Source organism: Aspergillus flavus, chromosome 6, assembly GCF_009017415.1.
Source record: "Aspergillus flavus chromosome 6, complete sequence".
NCBI lineage: Eukaryota > Fungi > Ascomycota > Eurotiomycetes > Eurotiales > Aspergillaceae > Aspergillus > Aspergillus flavus.
This window is the reverse complement of record NC_092410.1, coordinates 1,197,624-1,219,835: the sequence shown is the minus strand read 5'-3', so window position 1 is coordinate 1,219,835 and position 22,212 is coordinate 1,197,624. Positions and strand designations below refer to the sequence as shown.

At 47.9% G+C, this 22,212-nt stretch overlaps 9 protein-coding genes across 9 annotated transcripts; 5 read left to right on the top strand and 4 right to left on the bottom strand.

Annotated features, from left to right (window-relative positions):
- Positions 1-2,173: 2,173 nt before the first annotated feature.
- Positions 2,174-3,916, top strand: F9C07_8291 (putative purine-cytosine permease; the record flags this gene model as incomplete). Its single annotated transcript, XM_071511753.1, has 4 exons — positions 2,174-2,566; positions 2,657-2,880; positions 2,952-3,714; positions 3,779-3,916. 4 exons carry the CDS (start codon positions 2,174-2,176, stop codon positions 3,914-3,916), a joined length of 1,518 nt encoding a protein of 505 aa, XP_071367732.1.
- A 1,118-nt stretch (positions 3,917-5,034) lies between these two features.
- On the top strand, positions 5,035-6,909 carry F9C07_2168412 (uncharacterized protein). Its single transcript, XM_041286904.2, has 3 exons — positions 5,035-5,560; positions 5,641-6,227; positions 6,279-6,909. The coding sequence occupies exons 1-3, from the start codon at positions 5,246-5,248 to the stop codon at positions 6,676-6,678; spliced, it is 1,302 nt and encodes a 433-aa protein (XP_041149382.1). The 5' UTR covers positions 5,035-5,245; the 3' UTR covers positions 6,679-6,909.
- Positions 6,839-8,903, bottom strand: F9C07_2168411 (Metallo-dependent phosphatase-like protein). The gene has a single exon (XM_071509339.1). It carries the CDS (start codon positions 8,609-8,611, stop codon positions 7,703-7,705), a length of 909 nt encoding a protein of 302 aa, XP_071367731.1. The 5' UTR covers positions 8,612-8,903; the 3' UTR covers positions 6,839-7,702.
- An 897-nt stretch (positions 8,904-9,800) lies between these two features.
- Positions 9,801-10,387, bottom strand: F9C07_8288 (uncharacterized protein; the record flags this gene model as incomplete). The annotated part of the gene is made up of 2 exons (XM_041294111.2): positions 9,801-10,142; positions 10,193-10,387. 2 exons carry the CDS (start codon positions 10,385-10,387, stop codon positions 9,801-9,803), a joined length of 537 nt encoding a protein of 178 aa, XP_041149383.2.
- Positions 10,388-10,414: 27 nt separating this feature from the next.
- On the top strand, positions 10,415-13,265 carry F9C07_1746768 (transcription elongation factor TAT-SF1). The gene is made up of 7 exons (XM_071508362.1): positions 10,415-11,047; positions 11,117-11,461; positions 11,686-11,808; positions 11,879-12,276; positions 12,340-12,448; positions 12,515-12,670; positions 12,748-13,265. Exons 1-7 carry the CDS (start codon positions 10,928-10,930, stop codon positions 12,961-12,963), a joined length of 1,467 nt encoding a protein of 488 aa, XP_071367730.1. The 5' UTR covers positions 10,415-10,927; the 3' UTR covers positions 12,964-13,265.
- A 563-nt stretch (positions 13,266-13,828) lies between these two features.
- On the top strand, positions 13,829-15,391 carry F9C07_8286 (putative tubulin beta; the record flags this gene model as incomplete). Its single annotated transcript, XM_071511752.1, has 4 exons — positions 13,829-13,983; positions 14,061-14,115; positions 14,178-14,968; positions 15,031-15,391. 4 exons carry the CDS (start codon positions 13,829-13,831, stop codon positions 15,389-15,391), a joined length of 1,362 nt encoding a protein of 453 aa, XP_071367729.1.
- Positions 15,392-15,673: 282 nt separating this feature from the next.
- F9C07_1745991 (NADP-dependent oxidoreductase domain-containing protein) lies at positions 15,674-17,149 on the bottom strand. Its single transcript, XM_041294112.2, has 2 exons — positions 16,416-17,149; positions 15,674-16,351 (listed from the first exon to the last, which is right to left on the bottom strand). The coding sequence occupies exons 1-2, from the start codon at positions 16,841-16,843 to the stop codon at positions 15,766-15,768; spliced, it is 1,014 nt and encodes a 337-aa protein (XP_041149386.1). The 5' UTR covers positions 16,844-17,149; the 3' UTR covers positions 15,674-15,765.
- A 1,162-nt stretch (positions 17,150-18,311) lies between these two features.
- On the top strand, positions 18,312-18,908 carry F9C07_8285 (uncharacterized protein; the record flags this gene model as incomplete). The annotated part of the gene is made up of 2 exons (XM_041294102.1): positions 18,312-18,502; positions 18,563-18,908. 2 exons carry the CDS (start codon positions 18,312-18,314, stop codon positions 18,906-18,908), a joined length of 537 nt encoding a protein of 178 aa, XP_041149387.1.
- A 290-nt stretch (positions 18,909-19,198) lies between these two features.
- Positions 19,199-22,147, bottom strand: F9C07_2286023 (ammonia permease). The gene is made up of 6 exons (XM_041294113.2): positions 21,839-22,147; positions 21,723-21,787; positions 21,404-21,658; positions 20,668-21,342; positions 20,383-20,614; positions 19,199-20,324 (listed from the first exon to the last, which is right to left on the bottom strand). Exons 1-6 carry the CDS (start codon positions 21,923-21,925, stop codon positions 20,202-20,204), a joined length of 1,437 nt encoding a protein of 478 aa, XP_041149388.1. The 5' UTR covers positions 21,926-22,147; the 3' UTR covers positions 19,199-20,201.
- Between the last annotated feature and the right edge of the window lie 65 nt (positions 22,148-22,212).

Below are 22,212 nucleotides of genomic sequence, written 5' to 3'. Positions count from 1 at the left end.
ATCCTGTCGTTGATTTGCTTTTTTGATATGTTGCTTTGTTTTATAGTCCTGGGTCGGCTGTCCTCTCGCGATAAAGTAACTTAGTGCATTTTTTAGCCCTTTCTGCTTTTCCCTGTGCTTATAGATTCCCTATCTCTTTCCCGGGGTTTCGACTATCTGTCATTTGCTGGATTGTATGATTTTAGTCTAACGATCCGTCGGGCGTACAACGGTTGAAAAGGTCTCGTTTTGTTATCATATAGACACTCATTCCAGTGTATGTTCGGTGTCGGCGCAAGTGAGGTGGCTCGTGTGTTTTGTTTTTTGTTTACTTTGTACATATTCAGTATTACTCCCCCCCTTTTATTGGGTGTTGGGGATGGTTTAATCATTGTTAAAAACTTGGTCTTCAATTTCTATCTTCTTAATATCTTTTTTCTACGGATTGGCTTCGTTTTCTTTGGTGGTTTGGGTCTTTGGTATGGGAGGATCTTGGTACTACCGGGATTTGTACTATTATAGCTGGTGAATGTGGATCTACTGTTTTGGTTTATCTTCTCTCTGTAGTTCTAGTCTAAGTAAGTGTTTGTAGTATTTAATCGTGGTTTTGGTGTTTATTCTTATGGGGATATTCTGGTGGTTCAATTGTCTAGCGTGTCAATTGTATTGAAAGTATTGAAGCATGAGTACAAGTTTGATAAACTTGATTCTTCATTCCTGGATGATACGGCTGTATAAAAAGCTAAAATATTCAACAAAACTGGCTTCGTTGATGTCAATGAGACATTGCTAGTTTCCTATTAGGGACATTAGATCGTCAAGGGAAGAGCTTTTCTTTTTTCTTTCTTTCTTTTTGTTTTATTTTATTTATTCATTTTCTTGGTTCCTCTTGGTGTGGCGTGTTTTGAGTAGGTAGATGCTATATTGTGTTTATTTTGAATGCTCGAGAGTTCCCTTGGTGTATTGGATAGGTTTACTTGGATAGTTCGCTATGGGGGTTCTGAAGAGGAAGTTGGAGCGCTGTGTTTGGCATAACCATGCGAGATAGGCACGGCCTTATTCTCTTGAAGTTTCTGTTCTCTGAGTGTAGTTCGGGAATCGATGGTACTGTTTCACTAGGCCCACGGGTTATGCACGACATGACTCGAGATCGAACTGCGGTTCTTTTTAGTGATCACGATACTGGCTGAAACAAAGGAAACCTGATGCATCCATTAGCAGTATTATGCAATGTTCCACTGGTGCGGTAGTCATAATTAGGTCATGTGTGATCTGCAAGAGCGTGTATTTCAGATTTAGTAAAAGGAACCACTTGTAGGCAGCATAGTGGCGAGCTGAAAGATTCATGGTGCCTGTTGAGGCCTTGCGTTGACAAAAAATTACCTCGAATCAGCTTCGAGGGATGATCATAGCATCATATCCATACTTGTCAAACTTTCTTGCAAGTGGGCTAGTATGAGCTCGGGGGATTTTTTTTTTCTTTTTCTTTTCTTTCGAACTGCCCGGATCCTCAGACCTTGAGCTACGTTGCACCTTTCCCACTGTCTCTCCTTGCTTGGCTGGTGCATACCAGACGACCGTGTTGGAGAGAGCTTAATACCAATATGAGTAATGGAATGTAACGGGCATGGTGATGTAACAAATCACGGAACCCGGACGATCTGCGCCGCATTAGCTTGAATGTAATAGAGCCGATTCGGGTGTTTGAGCTAAAAAGTTGACTGGAGAGTCATAGATGTGATGGGAATTTTGATAAACCCGAAAATACCGAGCCCTTGTTTGGCGCTGGGCTCCCTTCACTTCCCATGGATGGGGTTGAACTTATTTTTTATGATGACCTGCATCATGAGTGCCTGTTCAATGAGATTAGCAGATAGGGCCGTGCGGCAGGGTCCTGATACCGTGTACACACCAGCTGTGGAATGCTAGCATCAGGTAGGGCAGGTGATAGGGTGATGTCAAACTTGTAGCACTGTGTGAGCAACATACTCCTTCCCTCAATTTCCCCTTTCTCTCCTGCACATCTCTGTGTCCCTATATATACCGTGAAACGTTGTTCGTCTTTCCTGACTATCTTCTTTCGGCAACTTGTAGCTCGGTCAAGCTTCCACTTTACTGTTTCTGACAAGAAGGAGCAGAGAAGTAGGCAGATCCGGCTCCTTTTACCAAGCGACAACCCGTCCTGAAAGCCAGCATGATGTCTGAGGCTGAAAAAGCTCGTATATCCCCATCTCTTCAGAGTGTTACACAAGAGGATTTAGAAGATCAGACTCCCCTTAATGGAAGTCACAGATCGAGGTACCAGAGATGGGCGGGAAGTATCAAGGGCCTCGAGGCGCGTGGCATTGAGCCGATACCAGTTGAGGAACGCCTGAAGACTAGCCCATCAGCATCATTTCATATGTTGCTTATGTGGTTCAGTATGGGGATGGCCTTGAACAATATGGTGGTTGGATCATTGGGCACGCTTGTAATGAAGCTGAGCTTTGCAGATGCTGCTCTTTGCGCAATATTTGGAAATCTTTTGGGGGGTATGGCAGTTGGGTATATGAGCACTTGGGGACCCAGAAGTGGGAATCGTACTCTTGTATGGTTCATCCGTTGCGTTTGATCTCTGTTCACCCCTGTCCCCGTTATGGACGGAAAGAAGTACATACAGCTCACTTGTCGTCGATAGATAGTTGCCCGATATTTTATGGGGTACTACCCTAGCAAGGTGTGCTGCTCGCTGAATGTGCTTACAAACTTGGGTTATGGGATGATGAATTGTATGATCGGCGGGCAGTTACTCTCAAAAATATCAGGTGGAGCCGTATCCGTCGTTGTTGGTATTATCATTGTCGCGCTTGCAAGCTTGGTGATGGCTACATTTGGAATGCAGATCTTCCAATATTATGAGAGGTATGAAGCATGCGTTGGTGCCTGCCTCTGTCAGATTCGCTGGTACTAACTCAGCAATGTGAAAACCGCAGATATGCTTGGTTCCCGCAGTTGTTGGTACTCTGCATCATCACCGGGTCGGCAGGACCACAGTTTGATTTTCAGAGTCCGTCGGTCGGATCCTCAGGCGAGGTCAATGCCAAACGTCTGGCATTCTTCTCTCTTTGTTTATCTGTAGCCCTCGCATGGGCACCGTTAGCTGCAGACTACTATGTCTACTATCCGCCGACTATTAGGCGATGGAGGACATGGTCAATGACCACGATGGGAGGATGCTTGGCTATGATCATTACTCTTCTCCTTGGAGTTGGTCTAGGAAGCGGAGTGGCGAAAAACCCAAAGTGGGCTGAAACCTATGATGGTACACCGGCGAGTCTATTGATGGCTGGTTATGGCAGACTTGGAGGCTTTGGCAAATTCTGTGCGTTCATCAATGTCGTGACAGTGGTCTCCAGTAATGCTCCCGGATCTTATTCAATGGCTATGAATTTCCAGATGCTCGGCAATGTTTGGTCGAAAATTCCACGTCCTGTCTTCACTGTTACGACGACAGTGATATACACGGCATGCGCCATTGGAGGACGAGATTTCCTATACGAGATTTTCAAGAGCTTCCTCCCCCTGATTGGTTATTGGATCATCATCTGGTTCACCATTGTTGCGGAGGAAGACCTGCTCTTTCGACGTAGCAAAGGCTATGACTGGTCCGCGTGGAACTGTCGACAGAAGCTGCCGGTAGGAGTTGCTGCTGCCCTAGCTTTTCTGGTTGGTTGGGCGGGGGCAATTGTAGGGATGGTATAGTATATCTCTGATCCATCTGCTTGAGGCCAGTGCTAACCCATTCCCTGTTTCCTGATAGGATCAAGTGTACTATACGGGGCCGATTGGGAAAGCAGTCAATGGAGGCTGTGATTTGGGAATCTGGCTCGGTTTCGGTTTCACGGCTCTCGCCTTCCCTCCACTGAGAATGTTGGAGTTGAGGGTGCTTGGACGCTGAGAGAACATTGCTTCCATGAGATGCCATCCACATGCGTTCATGGTGATCCACCTGTCTAAGATTGGAGTCATCCGTTATACATGTGGGATTTTGCTTCAGAGACCTCAGATAGATGCTTTTCACGAGATTGCTGAAGGTAAGACTTCCAGTCAATAAGCTCTGTACGTACGTACGCATGACCGGTCATCGTACACGGTGTACCATAGACTAGACTGAAGCTGCATGTTAGAAGCTTCTCTTTTTGCTACAAAAACAGACAGACTTTTGCAAGACAGGGAATATTTACTTCTTAAAGAATCAGAGTGAATATGGAAGCTATGTGCTCCAGTTGCATTGCTTATAAGTACGTATGTGTTACCTCTCATGATCTCTAACCAGTCTCCACGGTAGTAGTATATCTCTGTCTCAAGGACGTTTTCTGGTGGACTTGGCTGTTTTGGTTAATAGATCAGATAAGCTTTCACTCAGCAGAGAGTGACACATAGACCCTTCGAGGTACGTAGGCTGTAGTGATTCAATTTTATGCAAGAAAGAGATGAATGTGCTCAGTATGTGATGAAGTTAGAAGTAAATGTTAACAACCAGAAGAGGAAATGACGGGCGAAGATGAAACTAGTCCATAAGTGGATAGCTAGATCAGCTGCCCAATGGTTAGGGTACAGATGTCAGCAGGTAGCAAGTACCTTGCCTGGCATAGTTAATGAAAGCTCTAGATGTATTGCTATTATGTATGTTGTCTTAGAATAAGAATGTGAATATTTTCTAGCATATGGAGAACTCGACCATTTCACTTGGTGGAGTTTAAAAGCTTCCCCTCTCTCATGTGTTCCTACCGAGGTCCTTCGATACTCGGCAGTGCACCTGGAATATTTAGGTTGTGGGGAAACGTTTAGGCTTGTCGATGAAGAATGGCCATCAGATCATATAGTCCTCGGTGTAGGACCTCGGCTTGCCACACTAAGACAATATTGGAACACTAGACAATGCAATATTGCCCAATAGTAGACTTTGCTATTACTCTTTAGATACTTCGTACTAAGTTTGTTTGCATAGTATAAATGGAGGGACTATGCAGAAGTAATTATGCACGGATTCTATTATGTCAAGCTAAACTTCTTGGCGAGCTGAACACGAGTTCTAACGATCCTGTGATCGTCTTTGCTCCTCCGCATCCCTTGAGATCTTATTTAACGAAGTCTAGTGCTCACCATCTTGACCGGGTTTTTGTGGTTCGAGGCTTATGAGTTCCGTGGTGAATACCCCTGTCAGATCAGCTGATATAGACTCCACGGCATACAATCCAGGTTTTGTTTGACATTTGGCGAAGCGATGGTGAATGAGAGCCAAGCCGTCACGGCCGGCATTAACAGCGGCGTTACCAATTCAGTCCCACAAGCAATTCTAGACATAACTCCTCCTCGCCAGCTTCTTCCGTATGTCCTCGCGATCCTGATAGCATATCCATTACTGGTCTCATTGCTCCGATTTCGCCGGGTACAATGGCTTCATCAAAAGTACAAGTTCCCCAACCGGGCATCCCTGGCTAAAATGACCGACGATGAGGCCTGGGAAATCCAGAAGGTGCTTTTGCAGCTGGAATTCCCGTTCCTCTATGTTAAAGCCCTCCAATTTGCTCTCTTCAGGGTGCGGCTCCTTTTTCCATTTGATTGGTTTCTTATACTTTTTTTGTGGATTATCTGGTAACCTAAATTGACCCAGTGAAGACTTACGGAATCCCCACCATCTCCGGGCTGCTCACCAAGACCAGTCAATTCTCGAATCCGGAGACATCTTACAAGCGTTACGCAGACACAAGCGCCTTGGTCCAGGAATTTATGGGCAACGCCCCATCTTCTAAGCGCACGATTACTGCGATCGCTCGAACTCGCTGGCTTCACAATGGCTATCGCACCTCGGGAAAGATTTCCGAGAATGATATGCTCTACACCCTTGGCTTGTTTGCCCTCGAACCCATCCGGTTCATCGAGAAGTACGAGTGGAGAAAGCTGACCGACCTCGAGAAGTGTGCTATCGGCACGTTCTGGAAGAGCGTCGGCGATGGTCTTGCAATCAGTTACGAGGCATTTCCATCGCATAAGACGGGATTCCGCGATGGCCTCCAGTGGCTGGAGGAGATCACGGCCTGGAGTGAAGAGTACGAAGCTAAGTACATGGTTCCCCATGCCACGAATCGGGAGACCGCGGATCAGACTACGGCCGTGCTACTGTACATGGTCCCGAAGCCGTTCCAGCAGATCGGTCTGCACTTCGTCTCGTTCATGATGGATGACCGCCTACGACGTGCGATGCTGTAAGTACAACCCAAAGACGGTTGCTCGTGTAACGACTAACCTGAGGCTAGGTATGACCCTCCCCCGGCATCATATGCCAAACTGTTCTCGTCGCTTCTGTCCGTTCGCCGCTTTGTGTTACGTTACCTGTCGCTCCCCCGGCCTTATTTCCTCCGTTTCACTGCCTTCACTGAGCAGCCGGACCGGAATGATCGCATTTTCATCACCCAGTGGGATGCGGCACCCTATTACGTCGCGCCTACTTTCCGGAACCGCTGGGGCCCTGTCGCTTGGCTTACCTGGGCTATGGGCCGGCCTCTTCCAGGCGATGAAGGCGATAAGTATTACCCCCGGGGCTACTATACACCTGATGTAGGGCCCAAGTACTTCGAAGGCAAGGGCCGAGCATCCCTGGAGGAGTACGTCCAGGACTTGAAGAGTTCACGAACAGGCCGATGTCCGTTTATTTAAGTGTGAGCACGGATAATATACGCTACTTTTGTGAAATGGCTGTTCTTTGTCGTGTTATTTGCAAAGCCGGATTTACTTTGGTATGATATAGCCCAGCTAGCGAGAGAAAAAGGATGATTTCATCCTACAGAAGATCTACGACCAAATTTTTTTTTCAATGTGCCTACCTTACCATGTTCCATAAGCTATCAAAGGTTTCATAATTTTAAGTTTTAAGATTCTTAATTGTCATATGTTCAAGCTAAAAGAACTGCCGACTCGCGCCTTTACCCTTGAACTCAACCCGGTTCTTTCCCGAGACCGATCTCGAATTCCCAACTTGCATTCACTAATGCACTAGAAAGCACAAGAATATAAACATTCTTCGCAAGGCGAGAATGGACCCAAAGGAGACACCACTTGACGTCTTCCCTCCATCAATCATATATTGTCCCTTGACTAAGTCTCCCGCCATAGAACGTATTTCATTCATGATCGCCTCAGCCTTCCATATGTAATTCCGTAGTCCCATGTTCAGAATGCATCCGCATATACAATACCTCGTCATTGGATTTGTCCAAGGCATGTGGACAAAGCTAGAGTGCTTCAATCAAGTGTCCTGACGGTGTCCGGAATTTCTGATCCAAAGGACCCTCATCTGGGACGATATGCTGTTTTGGCTGCTCTACCGCTTTAAGGGTGGATAGCATTTGATCGACTGAGTGGACGTGGGCTCCAGCGGAGTAGCCCAGCCATTATACATGTTGCCATCGAGGAAGAGTTGAAGGATCAAGAGGTAGTGCCTGAAAAGCAACCGGGCTAGGTTAAGGTGATACCTAGGTTGGAGCGGACGTGGCGAGACAGATACTTCTCAAAGATGCCGATGAGGGTGTTAAGAGTAAGCAGCTCTTGGTGATGAATATCGTAGTAGAGTAAGTAACCCTATGAATTGTTCGTATAAAGAATAGGCAAGGGGCAGCCGTCTAAGGCGGTTCTAATGGAGCTTTTTTGTACATATGCACTCGTACAGTCTGTTTGACATGTACTAAATGAACAGTTTGACAGGCTGTCGGCGCTCATGATCTCGAAGACCACCCACGATGGATGCGTTTATAAGTAGACACTTAGCTTCGGTGGCAGGACGAAAGAATTTCCCCACAAACTCTTTCATCGTATAGATAAGATTCCATATACCGCCGCCAGAAACCACAGTACGCTCATACGCACTTTGCAGCGCATCGAACTGCAGCCACTCGGTCCCCGCGCCTTCATGAACATGTCCGAAGACATGCAAGCGGGGACGAACACGCCAGAGCGTCTGCAATAAATATGTACAGCCGAGGTTGAGCAAATCTAGATGGGCGCGTGGCGGGCCGTGTGTTATGAGAATGTCGATATTAGCTGGTACCCTGTTGCCCCAGAAGTCCTCAGAGCGAGGATACTGGAAGGCCCAGTTACCCTGACGTGGTGAGTAGGGGCTGCCGTAGACTCTTAGATGGCGGCCATTACTACAGGTGATGGACACTTCTGAGTTTTGGAGATAAACTATATCTCCCCAGTCGGGAGTTTCTTCCTCGACCTTTGGACGGTGAAAATTATGATCAAGACATAGATCATGATTTCCAGCGATGACTATCTTCGTTGTATGCGGCTGTGCGCGTAGCCAGTCTAGTGTCGCTTGTATTTCTTTCAATGGCCCTGATTGAGTCAGGTCCCCTGCGTGGATAAGAATATCGCCGTCTGGAAGAGAAGGTTGGCAGTTATGTGTATCAGAGATGCATACAACTGAGACAGGGTCTTTGACTGGTTGGGCAGCGATTGTGCTCTGCCAAGTGTAAAGCTTGCGCGCGAGAAAGATGCATGGCTGCTTCATGAACTGCTGCCAGGCTGATGGGCGTGGTCGGTTGAGAAGCTCGTCGAGACTATTGCCTTGCTTCCCAAATAGTGGCATCATTAAACTGACCGTGAAAATCTTTCATAAACAGTTGAAATATGTGGATAGCTCTGTGGGATGAATATTGACTGATATATTAGATAATACGCAAAGGTGCTGTTGCCTGTTGGTGGTTGTAACTTGTCATTTTCTCATCTCAAGTGCTGCCGCTTTTACAAAATCGACACCCAACAATGTAAAGTATATACATTTGCTCCACCATTCACCGTTTTAAATAGATACTTGTGAAAAAATAAATAAATGAAAAAAAAAATTATAAAGAATCTGATTCATTGATCTGTGCAGTCCGTGCATAGCTTGCAATTAATATGAAGCCGCGGGCCAGGTAGATACCAACATACTTTCCAAGGGGTATGACGGGGCTAGGGCATGAACTACTATAGCCCCGATATAAAACCTCATGGCTACTGGGCTATGTCTTAATCGTAGCAGACCACCCTTAGTCAGGGGGCTTGAACTCATGAATTAAGCTATACCTGGATTAAGTGGCATGCCCGCAAGCATGAGACCCAAATCCCAAGCAGCTGTGTTCATATTCTGCACGAGAATGACCAACCCACCGTCAACATGCCAACGCAAGAACTTCGCAATACTCCCTTGTCGAAAAGGAACCGCGGATGGGACTCAAGATTCAGAAATAATTTACATCCCCAATCTTCTTTCAGAATGCTTGTCTCAGTTGTCCAGAATCATTGTCAAGTTTCGGATGTTTGGCAATAAACAAACCCCTTACATTATATGAAAGTACTGTACTTCTAACATGAGTATGATTTTGGTGGGATGATGGAGTCGAACATTGGATGTTTTGCCCCACTGTCCTACCAAGCTCGCCTCCTTGTGTTATCAAAGGATAGGATGCCATGTTTTCCTATGGTCATGACTGGTTTCAGGGGTTATACTCACAGTGCAACCAGAAACATGGGTTGGCAGTAGGCTTCAGTGTATAGGACATAATAATACGTAATGCCGCCCTGGAATTGTCCTCGAGCTCATCAGCAGCCACGCTACTCTATGATAGTACGACAGCAATGCCTTGACCTTTTCGAAGAGCCCTCCTCGTTTCGGAACAGCCTAGCATATGTAGACCTGAGTCTTGATTTTCTATTGCGATATTTTTGTAGGTATATGAGTGTAAATACAGTATGTTTAAGAAGATAATGTTCTATTCTGCGACCGCAGTTGGCATGGTTCAATATACCAACATGATGCAGGACGCTCCAATACCCTCCACTGCAGAATCTCGACGCCCTAGCGTTGCATCAAATACAACCACCGCTCCTTTTTGGTGAGGAATTTCCACAGCATAGGTACTAACGGCGGGCGCCATCGCCTCGTTCTCGCTCTCAACATGCGAGCCCTCATAGAACCGGGGAAAGCCAGCCCCTGGTTCAATGACAATCAGGACGTTGTAAGTGCCTTTCTCGACCCGGGGCTTGTAGATTGACGTTCCCTTCGGACGATCGTGGTATTGAACGAACCACCGATTCAAGCACGGCCTATCTTCTAGAATTGCGATGGACGGTTTGATTACCTGAAACAGGAGTTAGATCTAGCTGTTGGCAGTGCCCTACATTCGCTTACAATGTCAAAATAGAACATCACTGCATCGCATTCGGCGTTCCAGTGTAACTGGATCTGTCGGTCCCGTTGTTGTATAGTATCCCGTTTCTTCTCCAACTCCTGCTGAACATCCGAAACGAGTTTGTCGCCGATGTGCCCCGCAACGACAATGCCTGACACCTCAAGATCTTTATCTAAGTCAAAGTTCTCGGACATATTGGTTGATGGTTAACGTTGATGGTTGTTCGAATCAAGGTGGGGTTAGGTGGGAAGTGGCACTGCGCCATGATGCAAGGGGGGTTGCCCAGTCAGTGCGCGAGTATATGTACAACGGGGTGAATCAATAAAGGTTCAAATTATGAGAGCAGAGGGAAAGATATTCTCTACGTGTAATGTATTTTATTTGCTATCCTTGGTACATTCGTGTCTAAGTGGTTAGTGGTGGCTACTGTAGGGCTAGATCTTTTCCAATCTACACTGTATGCATGCAACTGAAAGCGGTATATACGTGGACTAGGCCAAGTGATGTGCTCAGGTCGTGGCGAGAATGTTCGGGCACCGATCGTAGACTCTATCTCAGTAACACTTATACCCCGCATATGATGGCGCTTGGCTTCTTTGTATGAGGTCTAGAAACTGAGCCGAAGTCACTGTACCACTGAGCTGTACGTCATACGTACAAGCCAGTCCTTCACGTGACACTCGCCTCGAGTACGAATTTGAGCCTGTTACGATAGGCTTCCGTGTAATTAAAGGATGCCCGCAGTGGTTTCAAACTTTGGAAACAATGAGAAGCAGATTACGTTGGGACTAACAAGGGCTAATTGTTGCCAATCAAGAGCAGGCGGCCTAAGGCAACTTTCTACTAGTCAATTAGTAAGCAACAACGGTGATACCAACCAATGGGAGAGCATGACAGCAGCTCATGCCAGTACTACAAGTTAGGATCCATCGTCACTCTCCGAGCTTAGGAGCAATCCCGCGTACCAAAGTTTCCCCCGCAACTCCCGAACGTCGATCTACTGCCTGTCTTCCACAATCAACTTAATTATTCATATAGACCCTGTGCTCCTTTACTTTTCAGCGTTCCAGGAATCCCGCACACTCGCCATCGCCGCTATGGTATCCCCCAGTCCCGAGGGTGCCTCGAGCAACTTCCCTCAGGATCCTTCCGAATTCGACAGCGACCCGCGCATTTCCTTCTCGAAACTGGACGACAAGTTCATTTTGGAAACAGATGATGGTCAGGAGTTTGAATACGATACGGCTTTGAAGCGATGGATTCCGACGGTGTGTGCGCGCTTTCTCTCCAGCTGGTGATTCCTGTTGTGTTTTTCCGGCTGTTGAAATCCTGCTCTGCTGTTGTTTTCTATTGCGACTGCGCGTGAAAGCGCCCAAGAACCTTCTTCCGTTGCAAATATGCTGGGATAGCTATGACTGCAAGGACTTTGGATGGTTCGTGAAACTGATCTCGTGGTGGGCGCCGCTTTTGCGCGCCCGTGGGTATTCTCCAGGTAGATGAACAACTGCTCCGACAACAACAAGAAGCCTATAAAGTTGAGGGCGTAGATGACAATGACGAAGTCACGGCATCGCAACTCAAGAAAAAACGCAAGCAACAAGCGACAAAAGACGAGGTTAGTGGGGTATTCACCTTTGGCTTATGTCGCAAGCCTGGGGGGACTAACATTGGTGGATTCTACTCAGGGGAACGGCCAAAAACCGAAGAAACAGCGCGTTAACACAGCGGTCTATGTCACATCCATTCCTCTTGACGCTGACTTTGAAGAAATCCGATATGTCTTTTCTAAGTGTGGCGTCATCGCCGAGGAAATCGACAGCGGCCGCCCACGGATTAAGATGTACATGGATGATGATGGAAAATTCAAGGGTGAAGCTCTCGTTGTGTTCTTTCGCCCAGAATCTGTCAACCTTGCAATCCAGATGCTGGATGACTCGGATTTCAGGTTAGGAGTAACGGGGCCGCAGGGACCTATGCGGGTTCAACCTGCAGATTTCTCTTACAAAAGCCAACAAGAGGCACCGACCAAGACCAGCGCGAAGGACAAGAGAAAGATCATTCAAAGGACCCAGAGATTAAATAAGTATGAAACTTACAAGTACGAATGGTCATTTGGCAGGAGAGACTTGCTAATGTGGTGGAACAGCAAACTTGCCGATTGGGATGATGACGAACCGTCTGCTTTACCAGAGACCAACTCTAAGTTTGAAAAAGTCGTCATCTTGAAGCATATGTTCACTCTGAAAGAACTCGATGTATGGATCTTTTTTCTTTCTTGTTTCCCCCCGTGTCCTGCTTGCATCTACTGACAATGCCACTAGGATGACCCAGCAGCCATCCTTGACATCAAGGAGGACATCCGTGATGAGTGTTCGAAACTGGGAGAGGTGACGAATGTGGTCCTTTACGATAAGGAAACCGATGGAGTAGTTAGTGTCAAGTTCCAAGACCCAGAGGCTGCAAGAAACTGTGTAAAGGTATGTATATTGGCTCAAATGTCCTTTGGGGACAAGAAACTACTTGTCTGGATAGTGCTAACGATCGTGCTCTGCAGCTCATGGATGGCCGGTACTTCGCTGGGACCCGCGTTGAGGCTTACATCTCCGATGGTAGCGAGCGATTCAAGAAGAGCAACGAGAAACGAGCGGCTCTTGAGGACTTGGCGGAGAGGGGATTGGATGCTGATGAGGATGAGGAAGAGAAGCAGCGTTTGGATGAATTTGGCACTTGGCTCGAGAGCTCTCATACTGTGGAGAACACGGCCAAATGAGGGACTTGACGATCTGGCAGTTGTGCTATGTCACCTCTAGCTTAAGGAACCTACTTCAGTACTGTGTGCGAACCGTTGGGACCCTCCACCGGTGCTGAGCTGCGGAGTCCATTTCCAGAAAGCTTCATGTACTATACCTACTCTGGGGAATGTAGAGTTGTATTTAATCCGCGATCGATTTATATGTTGGTGTACTCCATATGCGATGACAAGGTCCGAATCAACTATTTTCTCAGAAGTATTACTTGGACTAGTTCACTAGTGGGGGACCAGTGGCTTGAACCCGCCAACTCAATTGTGGTTCGCTCCTGCAGTCTCGTGACAGCGCTAACCGGAATAGGGGAAGAGCCCCTATTTACCTGCCGAAAAATAAACTAAGCCAATGTTGACTTGTTGATCCCCTGACGCCCGCACAACGAACAACTTGACGTTCCTCACCGCTCAACTTCAAGGCCATCTTTCCTCCTTCTCTCTTCTCCTCTTCCTTTTACCTACTCCCCGTCGACTGTCTCCCCCAGTCTATCCAACAACCCTTCTCCAACGACCTCTTCGCCGTTTTCAAACCCACCTTTTCCTACCAACAACGCCAAAATCCCCTCCACAATGCGTGAGATCGTATGTTGCTCCCTACCCCCGGTCCCCCCTCTTCAGACGCGTTTTTCGGGGATACCCCCCCCCCTGATAGGGACCCCACCCGTTCTCCAATACTACAAGGTTGCTGACGGAGTTTGTTTCATCATATAGGTTCACCTTCAGACCGGCCAGTGTGTAAGTTCGACTATGATTTGATGTCTAGCAGGACCATGGCGACGGATACTAAACGTATGTTGGTGATAGGGTAACCAAATAGGTGCCGCTTTCTGGTATGTCTCAATGCCTTCGAGTTAGTATGCTTTGGACCAAGGAACTCCTCAAAAGCATGATCTCGGATGTGTCCTGTTATATCTGCCACATGTTTGCTAACAACTTTGCAGGCAAACCATCTCTGGCGAGCACGGCCTTGACGGCTCCGGTGTGTAAGTACAGCCTGTATACACCTCGAACGAACGACGACCATATGGCATTAGAAGTTGGAATGGATCTGACGGCAAGGATAGTTACAATGGCTCCTCCGATCTCCAGCTGGAGCGTATGAACGTCTACTTCAACGAGGTGCGTACCTCAAAATTTCAGCATCTATGAAAACGCTTTGCAACTCCTGACCGCTTCTCCAGGCCAGCGGAAACAAGTATGTCCCTCGTGCCGTCCTCGTTGATCTTGAGCCTGGTACCATGGACGCCGTCCGTGCCGGTCCCTTCGGTCAGCTCTTCCGTCCCGACAACTTCGTTTTCGGCCAGTCCGGTGCTGGTAACAACTGGGCCAAGGGTCACTACACCGAGGGTGCCGAACTTGTTGACCAGGTTGTCGATGTTGTCCGTCGCGAGGCTGAGGGCTGCGACTGCCTCCAGGGTTTCCAGATTACCCACTCCCTCGGTGGTGGTACCGGTGCCGGTATGGGTACTCTCCTGATCTCCAAGATCCGTGAGGAGTTCCCCGACCGTATGATGGCCACCTTCTCCGTTGTCCCCTCCCCCAAGGTCTCCGACACCGTTGTTGAGCCCTACAACGCCACTCTTTCCGTCCACCAGCTTGTTGAGCACTCCGACGAGACCTTCTGTATCGACAACGAGGCTCTGTATGACATTTGCATGCGCACCCTCAAGCTCTCCAACCCCTCTTACGGTGACCTGAACCACCTGGTCTCTGCTGTCATGTCTGGCGTGACCACCTGTCTCCGTTTCCCCGGTCAGCTCAACTCTGATCTTCGCAAGTTGGCCGTCAACATGGTTCCTTTCCCTCGTCTTCACTTCTTCATGGTTGGCTTCGCTCCTCTGACCAGCCGCGGTGCCCACTCTTTCCGTGCCGTCTCCGTTCCTGAGTTGACCCAGCAGATGTTCGACCCCAAGAACATGATGGCTGCTTCTGACTTCCGTAACGGTCGTTACCTCACCTGCTCTGCTATCTTGTATGTGGCCCTATTTTCTATTTGTTCTATCCTCTGTTGTTTGAAAACTGACCTTTCGATAGCCGCGGAAAGGTCTCCATGAAGGAGGTTGAGGACCAGATGCGCAACATCCAGAGCAAGAACCAGACCTACTTCGTCGAGTGGATCCCCAACAACATCCAGACCGCCCTGTGCTCCATTCCTCCCCGTGGTCTCAAGATGTCCTCCACCTTCATTGGAAACTCCACCTCCATCCAGGAGCTCTTCAAGCGTGTCGGCGACCAGTTCACTGCTATGTTCCGTCGCAAGGCTTTCTTGCATTGGTACACTGGTGAGGGTATGGACGAGATGGAGTTCACTGAGGCTGAGAGCAACATGAACGACCTTGTCTCCGAGTACCAGCAGTACCAGGATGCCTCCATCTCCGAGGGCGAGGAGGAATAGTAAGGATTCCCATTGGCCCTGCTCTCGTGTATTTGTGCTAACCAGTTTGCAGCCTCGAGGAGGAGGAGCCCCTTGAGCACGAGGAGTAAATAGCTTCCAGTCACTAAAGACTCGGATTGATATCTGGCAGCAATACCCTTGATAAGTCCACGTTCTCTGTGGCTCTGGCCTGGTTCACGGGTCATGGTCATTACATTATTTTGTCAGAGCGTTTTTAATAACTTTCCTGTTCTTAATTTCGAAAGGCCTGTAGAGCCCTTGAGACTATTGAAATCCAACAGCACATAGTTCAAAAGCAATCAACTGGTGCAGTATCCTGTGCAGCCCTCGTCCAAGTACAATCAATTACCTACTCTTCTTCACAATACTATCACTCATTCCAACGGTGGCGTATCTGCAAAATACGAGTTTGGCGACGTCTCCACAGCATATCGATGCCCTCTGACATCGGCCTTTTCCGCTGCCGCCCGAATCTCCCGCAGATCTTGCATACCCAACTCCACCTCCAATGCCCCCATATTCTCATTAAAGTAGTCAATACTCTTCGTCCCTGGTATGGGGATGACATTGTCGCCTTGCGCCAACAACCACGCCAGCGCCAATTGGCCTACCGTTATGCCATTCCGGGCAGCAATAGTATGCAACTTCTCATCCAGCTCTAGGTTCTTGTGGAAGTTCTCTGGAAAGAAACGTGGTATTCCCCTTCGAAAATCCCCCTCTTCTAGGTCGTCAGGACTCTTCAGCCGGCCGGACAATAGCCCCCGGCTCAAAGGCGAGTATGCCACAAGCGCGACGCCGAGTTCCTTGGTGGTGTTCAGGAGGTCAGTCTTGGGCTTTTCGACGTCCAACGCGAAAAGACTGTATTCCATCTGAATTGCGGCGATGGGGTGCACAGCGTGAGCCCTCCGAAGAGTCTGAGGCGACACTTCCGAAAGACCAATATGGCGAACTTTCCCTTCGCTACAATAAAACCTCATTACCAATCAACATCTAGCCCGAAAGAGAAGAGGGAAGGGGAACCCACCGAACCAGTCCCACCAGCCCCTCCACGGTCTTCTCAATCGGAACTGCCGTATCAACCCGATGCACATAGTACAAGTCGATATAACTCGTCTGAAGCTTCTCCAGACTCCTTTCGCAACACTCTCGCGCATACGCTGCATCATTTCTCCCCGGTCCGCCACCCACCTGCCCGAATTTCGTCGCCAGAACTATATCTTTCCGTTTGTCGGGATTCAGCGCCAGCCACTTGCCGATTAATTCCTCATTGTCGCCGTAGTTGTTCGCTGTATCCCAGAAGCGTTGCCCGGTGGCGTAGACGTGGTCTAGGAAGGCGAGGCGTTTGGAGTCCGGTTCGGGTGTGTTGGTGTAGTATGCGCTGAGGGACATTGCCCCGTAACCGATGGGGGTTACAGGGGTTTTCTGCTCGAGAAGTCTCGGTGAGCAGGGCATGGTGTTCTATTCTTTATTTCTTGTTGTTCAGATATTTGAGGAGGTGGGCTACATATATTGTAGCTCGATAAGGGTCGAGATAGTATAATTCAGTGATATTAGGGACCGTATTGTTCGGCTTCTATATATCAGAGAAATCAGTGGTTTACTAATTACTCCTACCTTGAGTATCCGATCCCGAATCCTTCGGGATGGTAAGCCGATTGCTTGGTAATGTTGAGTATGCGGGGTTCTTAGGGCTGAGCTAGTTGGAGCAAGTGCTCCCTTTTGTAGTTCTGCATTGGGATTAGTTGATGCTCGTATTGAGTTGGTACCTTTTTTCCTTTCGGACCCTTCCCAGTTTGGTTGTACAGTTGCCGTTTTGGGCCTGGATCGGTGCCGCTTTTCAGTTATCTGAATTGTGGGCAAAAAGGTAAAAAGTGCGTGTGCTGAGTGTCCAAGGAGTTGAAGGTGTTAGTACTAATTTGTAGTAGATACATTTCTGTTAATGTGTACTCACTAAGATTCTAGTATTAGCTATGAACTGAATAGAAGAAGATCTCTATATTGAAGATCATAGAAATGCCCTGTAGCTGTAATTTACTGTTCTATGTATTTTTGCTGTCAAAACTTGTAGGAACTATTCTTTGCGATATCGGTATCCCATAGAGCTGAAGGACCTCTAGTATTCTTTTTTCCAGACTCATGCAGGAACACATTTATAATCAATCTCCCGCGTCTATAAACTCGGTAAGATTTATGCTTACTCTACTTCAGTCTTTTCTGGCCCCATCAATCTTGACAAAGCTGACGACCTTCTTAGCCGAACCTTATTTCCCGAGTCACCAATTCAATGTCTTGTCTTGTTCCCTACTATTAATCACCTAGATGTTCACTTCCAAGTGCAGATAGAGCGATGAATGTCTACTTCAACGAGGTTGACAACAACTGGGCAAAAGGGCTACACATCACGAGTCGGACACTAGAATCTCTTCCATAATCTTACATCATCGCATAGTTGCTATATTAAGGATGCTTACTTTCGTCTCAAGTTTAGCCCAGGCTGCAGGGTGAGACGCCTAAGATGACGCATCCACAAAGCTTCACATCGCCCTAACCTATACTGTATTAGGGCTACTTTACCCCCTGGGATCGTCGTTCGACACGGTCATGGATGATCCAGTCTGATTATTTAGAAGGCCTAGGAAAGTGTCGAGGTTCAGCCACAGCCGCTAGAGCTTGGGTCTAGTATATGCATGCTGAGACAGCAAGTAGGCTGAGTGCAGCAGCGCCCATCTCACAACTGTATTCTGCCCCTGTGAAGATTGTAATCATGGAGTCACCGGGATATAAAAGCCCGCTAATCCTCGTCTTGAATCCAATCGTCCTCAACAATACAGCTCAATTGTCAATCACTCAATAACTTGTCCACTCCTCAATCTCCACGTCCTACTTCAACCTCATTTGGCAGATCAAATCATCCACCAAAATGAAGGCCACCACTATCGGCACCCTCCTGCTGGCTGCCGGCACCGCGCTGGCCGTACCTGGCAAGCGGGCCCAGAAAGCCGTCGCCATCAGCGGCTTCTCTGCCTCTCAGAACGACCAGCAGGGATTTGTCACCTTCAGCTTCAGCGACCCTAACTACAACAAGGCACCTATCGATGCCAACGTGCTCTGGTACGCTTCTATTTGCCCCCCCTCTCTCCGGTCTATAATTAAACTAACACACATGGCCAGGGAGCGTCCCGGAAACCCTCCCTCAGACGCTCGCACCAGCGATGGTGCCTACTTAGTCCAATTCCCAGACGGCGTGGACGACATCTCCACCTTCACCTTGCAGGTGCAGCGGGAGAACAGCACCTCCAAGGTCTCGTTTACCGTCGATGACGCCGACGAGGACACTAACTGGCACTGTTCCAATGTGAATGGTACCACGAATGGGAAGAAGTGCCACTACAATGGAAACATCGTCTTTAACCCTCCTTCTCCTTCCTCATCTCCTTCTGCCTCGCCTTCCGCTTCTCCCTCTGCCTCTGCCTCTGCCTCTGCCTCTCCTACACCTTCCGCTGAGCCTTCTTCTTAAGCTCCACTGTCGGTGCTTTTGTTGGCGATCGGCATAAGGTCGACAAGGGAGTGGAAGATGGGGAAAGTGTTTCTGTTTGAGTTCTGAATTTTGCGTTTTGCGTTTTGTCTGTTTGATATAGTAGATACCGCACGGATATCGGCATGGTGGCTGATACTGGATAGACTAGAGCAATGTTTGTGTTTGTGTTTTTGTTTATGTTTATGTACTAAGAATGGATTTTCTAAGTCTTTCGAGATACCCTACCTCGATTCCTTGAAACCTTAGTATCTTCTCTATTCATCGAGACATTTATAAGTATCATGGCCCCAGCTCTGACATAAGCAGTGGTAGCCTTCATACTATAAAAGATACATCAAGCCCCTCGACGGTAGTAAAGGTAAACATAGCTAATTCCAAGGGAAAATATCAATACAAAGATCTAAAACCCCATGAAAAGGCATATGACTATAGTCCATTTCTATGAGAATGGAGGTTTATTACGGGTTGCGGGGGAAAGTAGATGTTTTTAATATATTTTGGTGCTTTGGTATGGGTATAGAGTAGACAGCTTCAGAGCGAGGTATGTTTATATACTAATGACGATGCTGCTGGGCAAGCTTCGTGGTTGCTTTGGGGGATTTCGGGATGGTAAGTGTCTGGGCATGTCCTAGAGCCGGTCTCATATTGGGACACGTCTGGATTATTTCGAGATTGGGCACTGAGTGGCCATGTGTAAACCTTTATAGAAGCGGACTGTAATAGAATTTACTCATACTTCTAGTTGGCGGAATTTTTGATTCCGTTTTCTGGTAGAGGTATAGTTTGTAAGTGTGGGTGCCATTATGTTTTATATAATTGGTAGGTGGGTGAGGTTTTGCTGTTTTGGAGTTGGTTGTTGTCTTGGGACAGGTATTTTGAAGTTTATACCGAAGATATTAGAAGGTAAATAGGAAATGTTGATAAATAAAGAAGAAGAAATAGATATGTAAGTCGATATGAGGGTAGAGAAGGGTATCTGCAAAGAAGGTAAAAAATGGAGATCAACAGAAGTGAAGCTTGTCGATTAAGAGCATCGGACAAGACAGTAGTGACATATACTGCTTTTCCAATGGCCAAGTGGAAGTTGGATGGAAATGACAACAAGGAAATCTTGGAAAGAATGAGTAGGTGCATAAGTATATACAAACGTATCGTCGCGAGCTATCAAGGTGACAGCTACCATGCGACCTTCCACGATGGTACGATGATTAATATAAAGAAATAAAAGTTGCAGAAAGAGATTTGAAGGCCAAATCATAGACAAGTAATCGGCTAAGCCTTGGCCTCTATGGACGTTTCGTTGCCGGTTGGAGTTAAGCTACGCTTGGAAGCATTCTCGCCGCTCTCACTGTTGGCGGCACTGATCACGTCGCGGGTAATCTCGACGTAGTCATACTATTTTCATGTCAGTTCAAGGTCATGCGATAGTTAGCCCAGTCAAAGAGTGACTTACAGCAAACTCGCCAATTTCGGCGTCGTCAATGCCCATGATCTCGTCTTCTTCGGGGGCACGCAAGCTGAGGCCAGGAATCAGGTTGATGATGAAGAGGATAATGCAGCTTCCGAAGAAAGAGTATGCCATTCCGGTGACGGAGTCGGCGAGCTGATAAGCTAGCTGGATGTAGTTGTGGTTGATCCAGCCGCCATCGATTGTGGTAGAGCCATCAAGGTGGGCGATGTAATCACTGGAGTTATGTTAGCTGTTGTTAATACGGACGGAGGACATGGGTCATCTTACGCAGCGAAAAGTCCAGTCAAAAGGTTGCCCACCAGACCTCCAATACCGTGGACAGCGAAGATATCAAGCGCGTCGTCAACCTTGATCACGTACTTGAGTTTGGTGGCATAGTTGCAAGCGACAGCTCCCACAACACCGAAAATGAATGAAGCCCAGGGAGTGACAAAGCCCGATGCGGGGGTGATGGCCACCAAGCCGGCAATCACACCAGAGCAGAAACCAACAGTAGACCACTTCCTCTCAAGCCGGTAGTCCAGGATACACCAGGTAACTCCCCCCACGGCGGCGGCGAGGTTGGTGACCACGGCTGCCATGACGGCACGAAGATTGGCGCTCAAGGCGGAGCCGGCATTGAATCCGAACCATCCAACCCAAAGGAATACCGTACCGATGACCACATGTGTTACGTTGTGCGGGCGATAGTTGAGCTCGTGGGTGCCGTGTCCACGACGCTTTCCAAGCATCAGCGAGTATGCCAATGCGGTACAACCAGAGGCGATGTGAACGGGTGTACCACCCGCATAATCAAGACCACCAAGGTTTGCCACCCAACCGCTCGAGTTCCAGGTCCAGCATGCGATAGGGTCGTAGATGATGGTGGACCAGACAAAGCTAAAAACCATGCAGGGAAGCATGCGGCCACGCTCTGCGACAGCACCAACCGCGAGTGCCACTCTGGTCGGTTGTAAGTATGATGGTTATAGGTGAATAAGATATGGGTTTGTCTAGAACTCACGTAATACAGGCGAACATGCCTTGGAAGACAGCAAACAAGAGATCTGGGACCTTGGCGCTGCCAACAGATGGCGCACCCAGGACCCCTTTGAACCCAAAGTTGCTCAAGTCACCAATATATTTTCCGGCGGTATGAGAGAAAGCGAGAGAGTACCCCCAGAAGAACCACTGGAAGGAGACTATTCCGACAGACATTATCGAGAGCCATAGTAGCGAAAGTGCCGACTTCCGACGGGCAAGACCGGAATAGAAGAATCTTGTATGGTTAGCAAGGCAATTATTTGGTTAGGGCTGGGCTTCGTGGCCGTGGGTTCCCATACCCGACTCCTGGAATCATCAACAAGACAAGAGCCGTCGAAACAATAACCCATGCGATGTCACCAGACTAAGACAGTTAGTTGATCCGTTTGTAAGTACTGTTCACTGGGGCACCAACGCTGTAGTAGATGTTGAGATCTTCCGTCAAAGAGTCACCTCCGGTCCCGGTCGCCGACCCATTGTAGGCCACAGGGTATTCTGCCATTGCAAATGGTTATCTGCGGATGGGATACCGCAAAGCAATTTGAAACTGTGGCTGTCGTTGAACAACGAGTGTTCAGTCCACTGAAATGTGCTGAGCAGATGAGATACTCGAAGGAAGAATCGACCGATAGGCAATTGGTTGGATCAATTCTAGAAATTAGACAGGTATAAAAGTTTGGTCCTAAGGGAAAGAGAAAAGGATAGGTGGCGGAGGGGCGATAGGAACGAGAATATGACAGAACAGGGACACAGGACACAGGAGTCATAAATATATCGACGACACCAGTC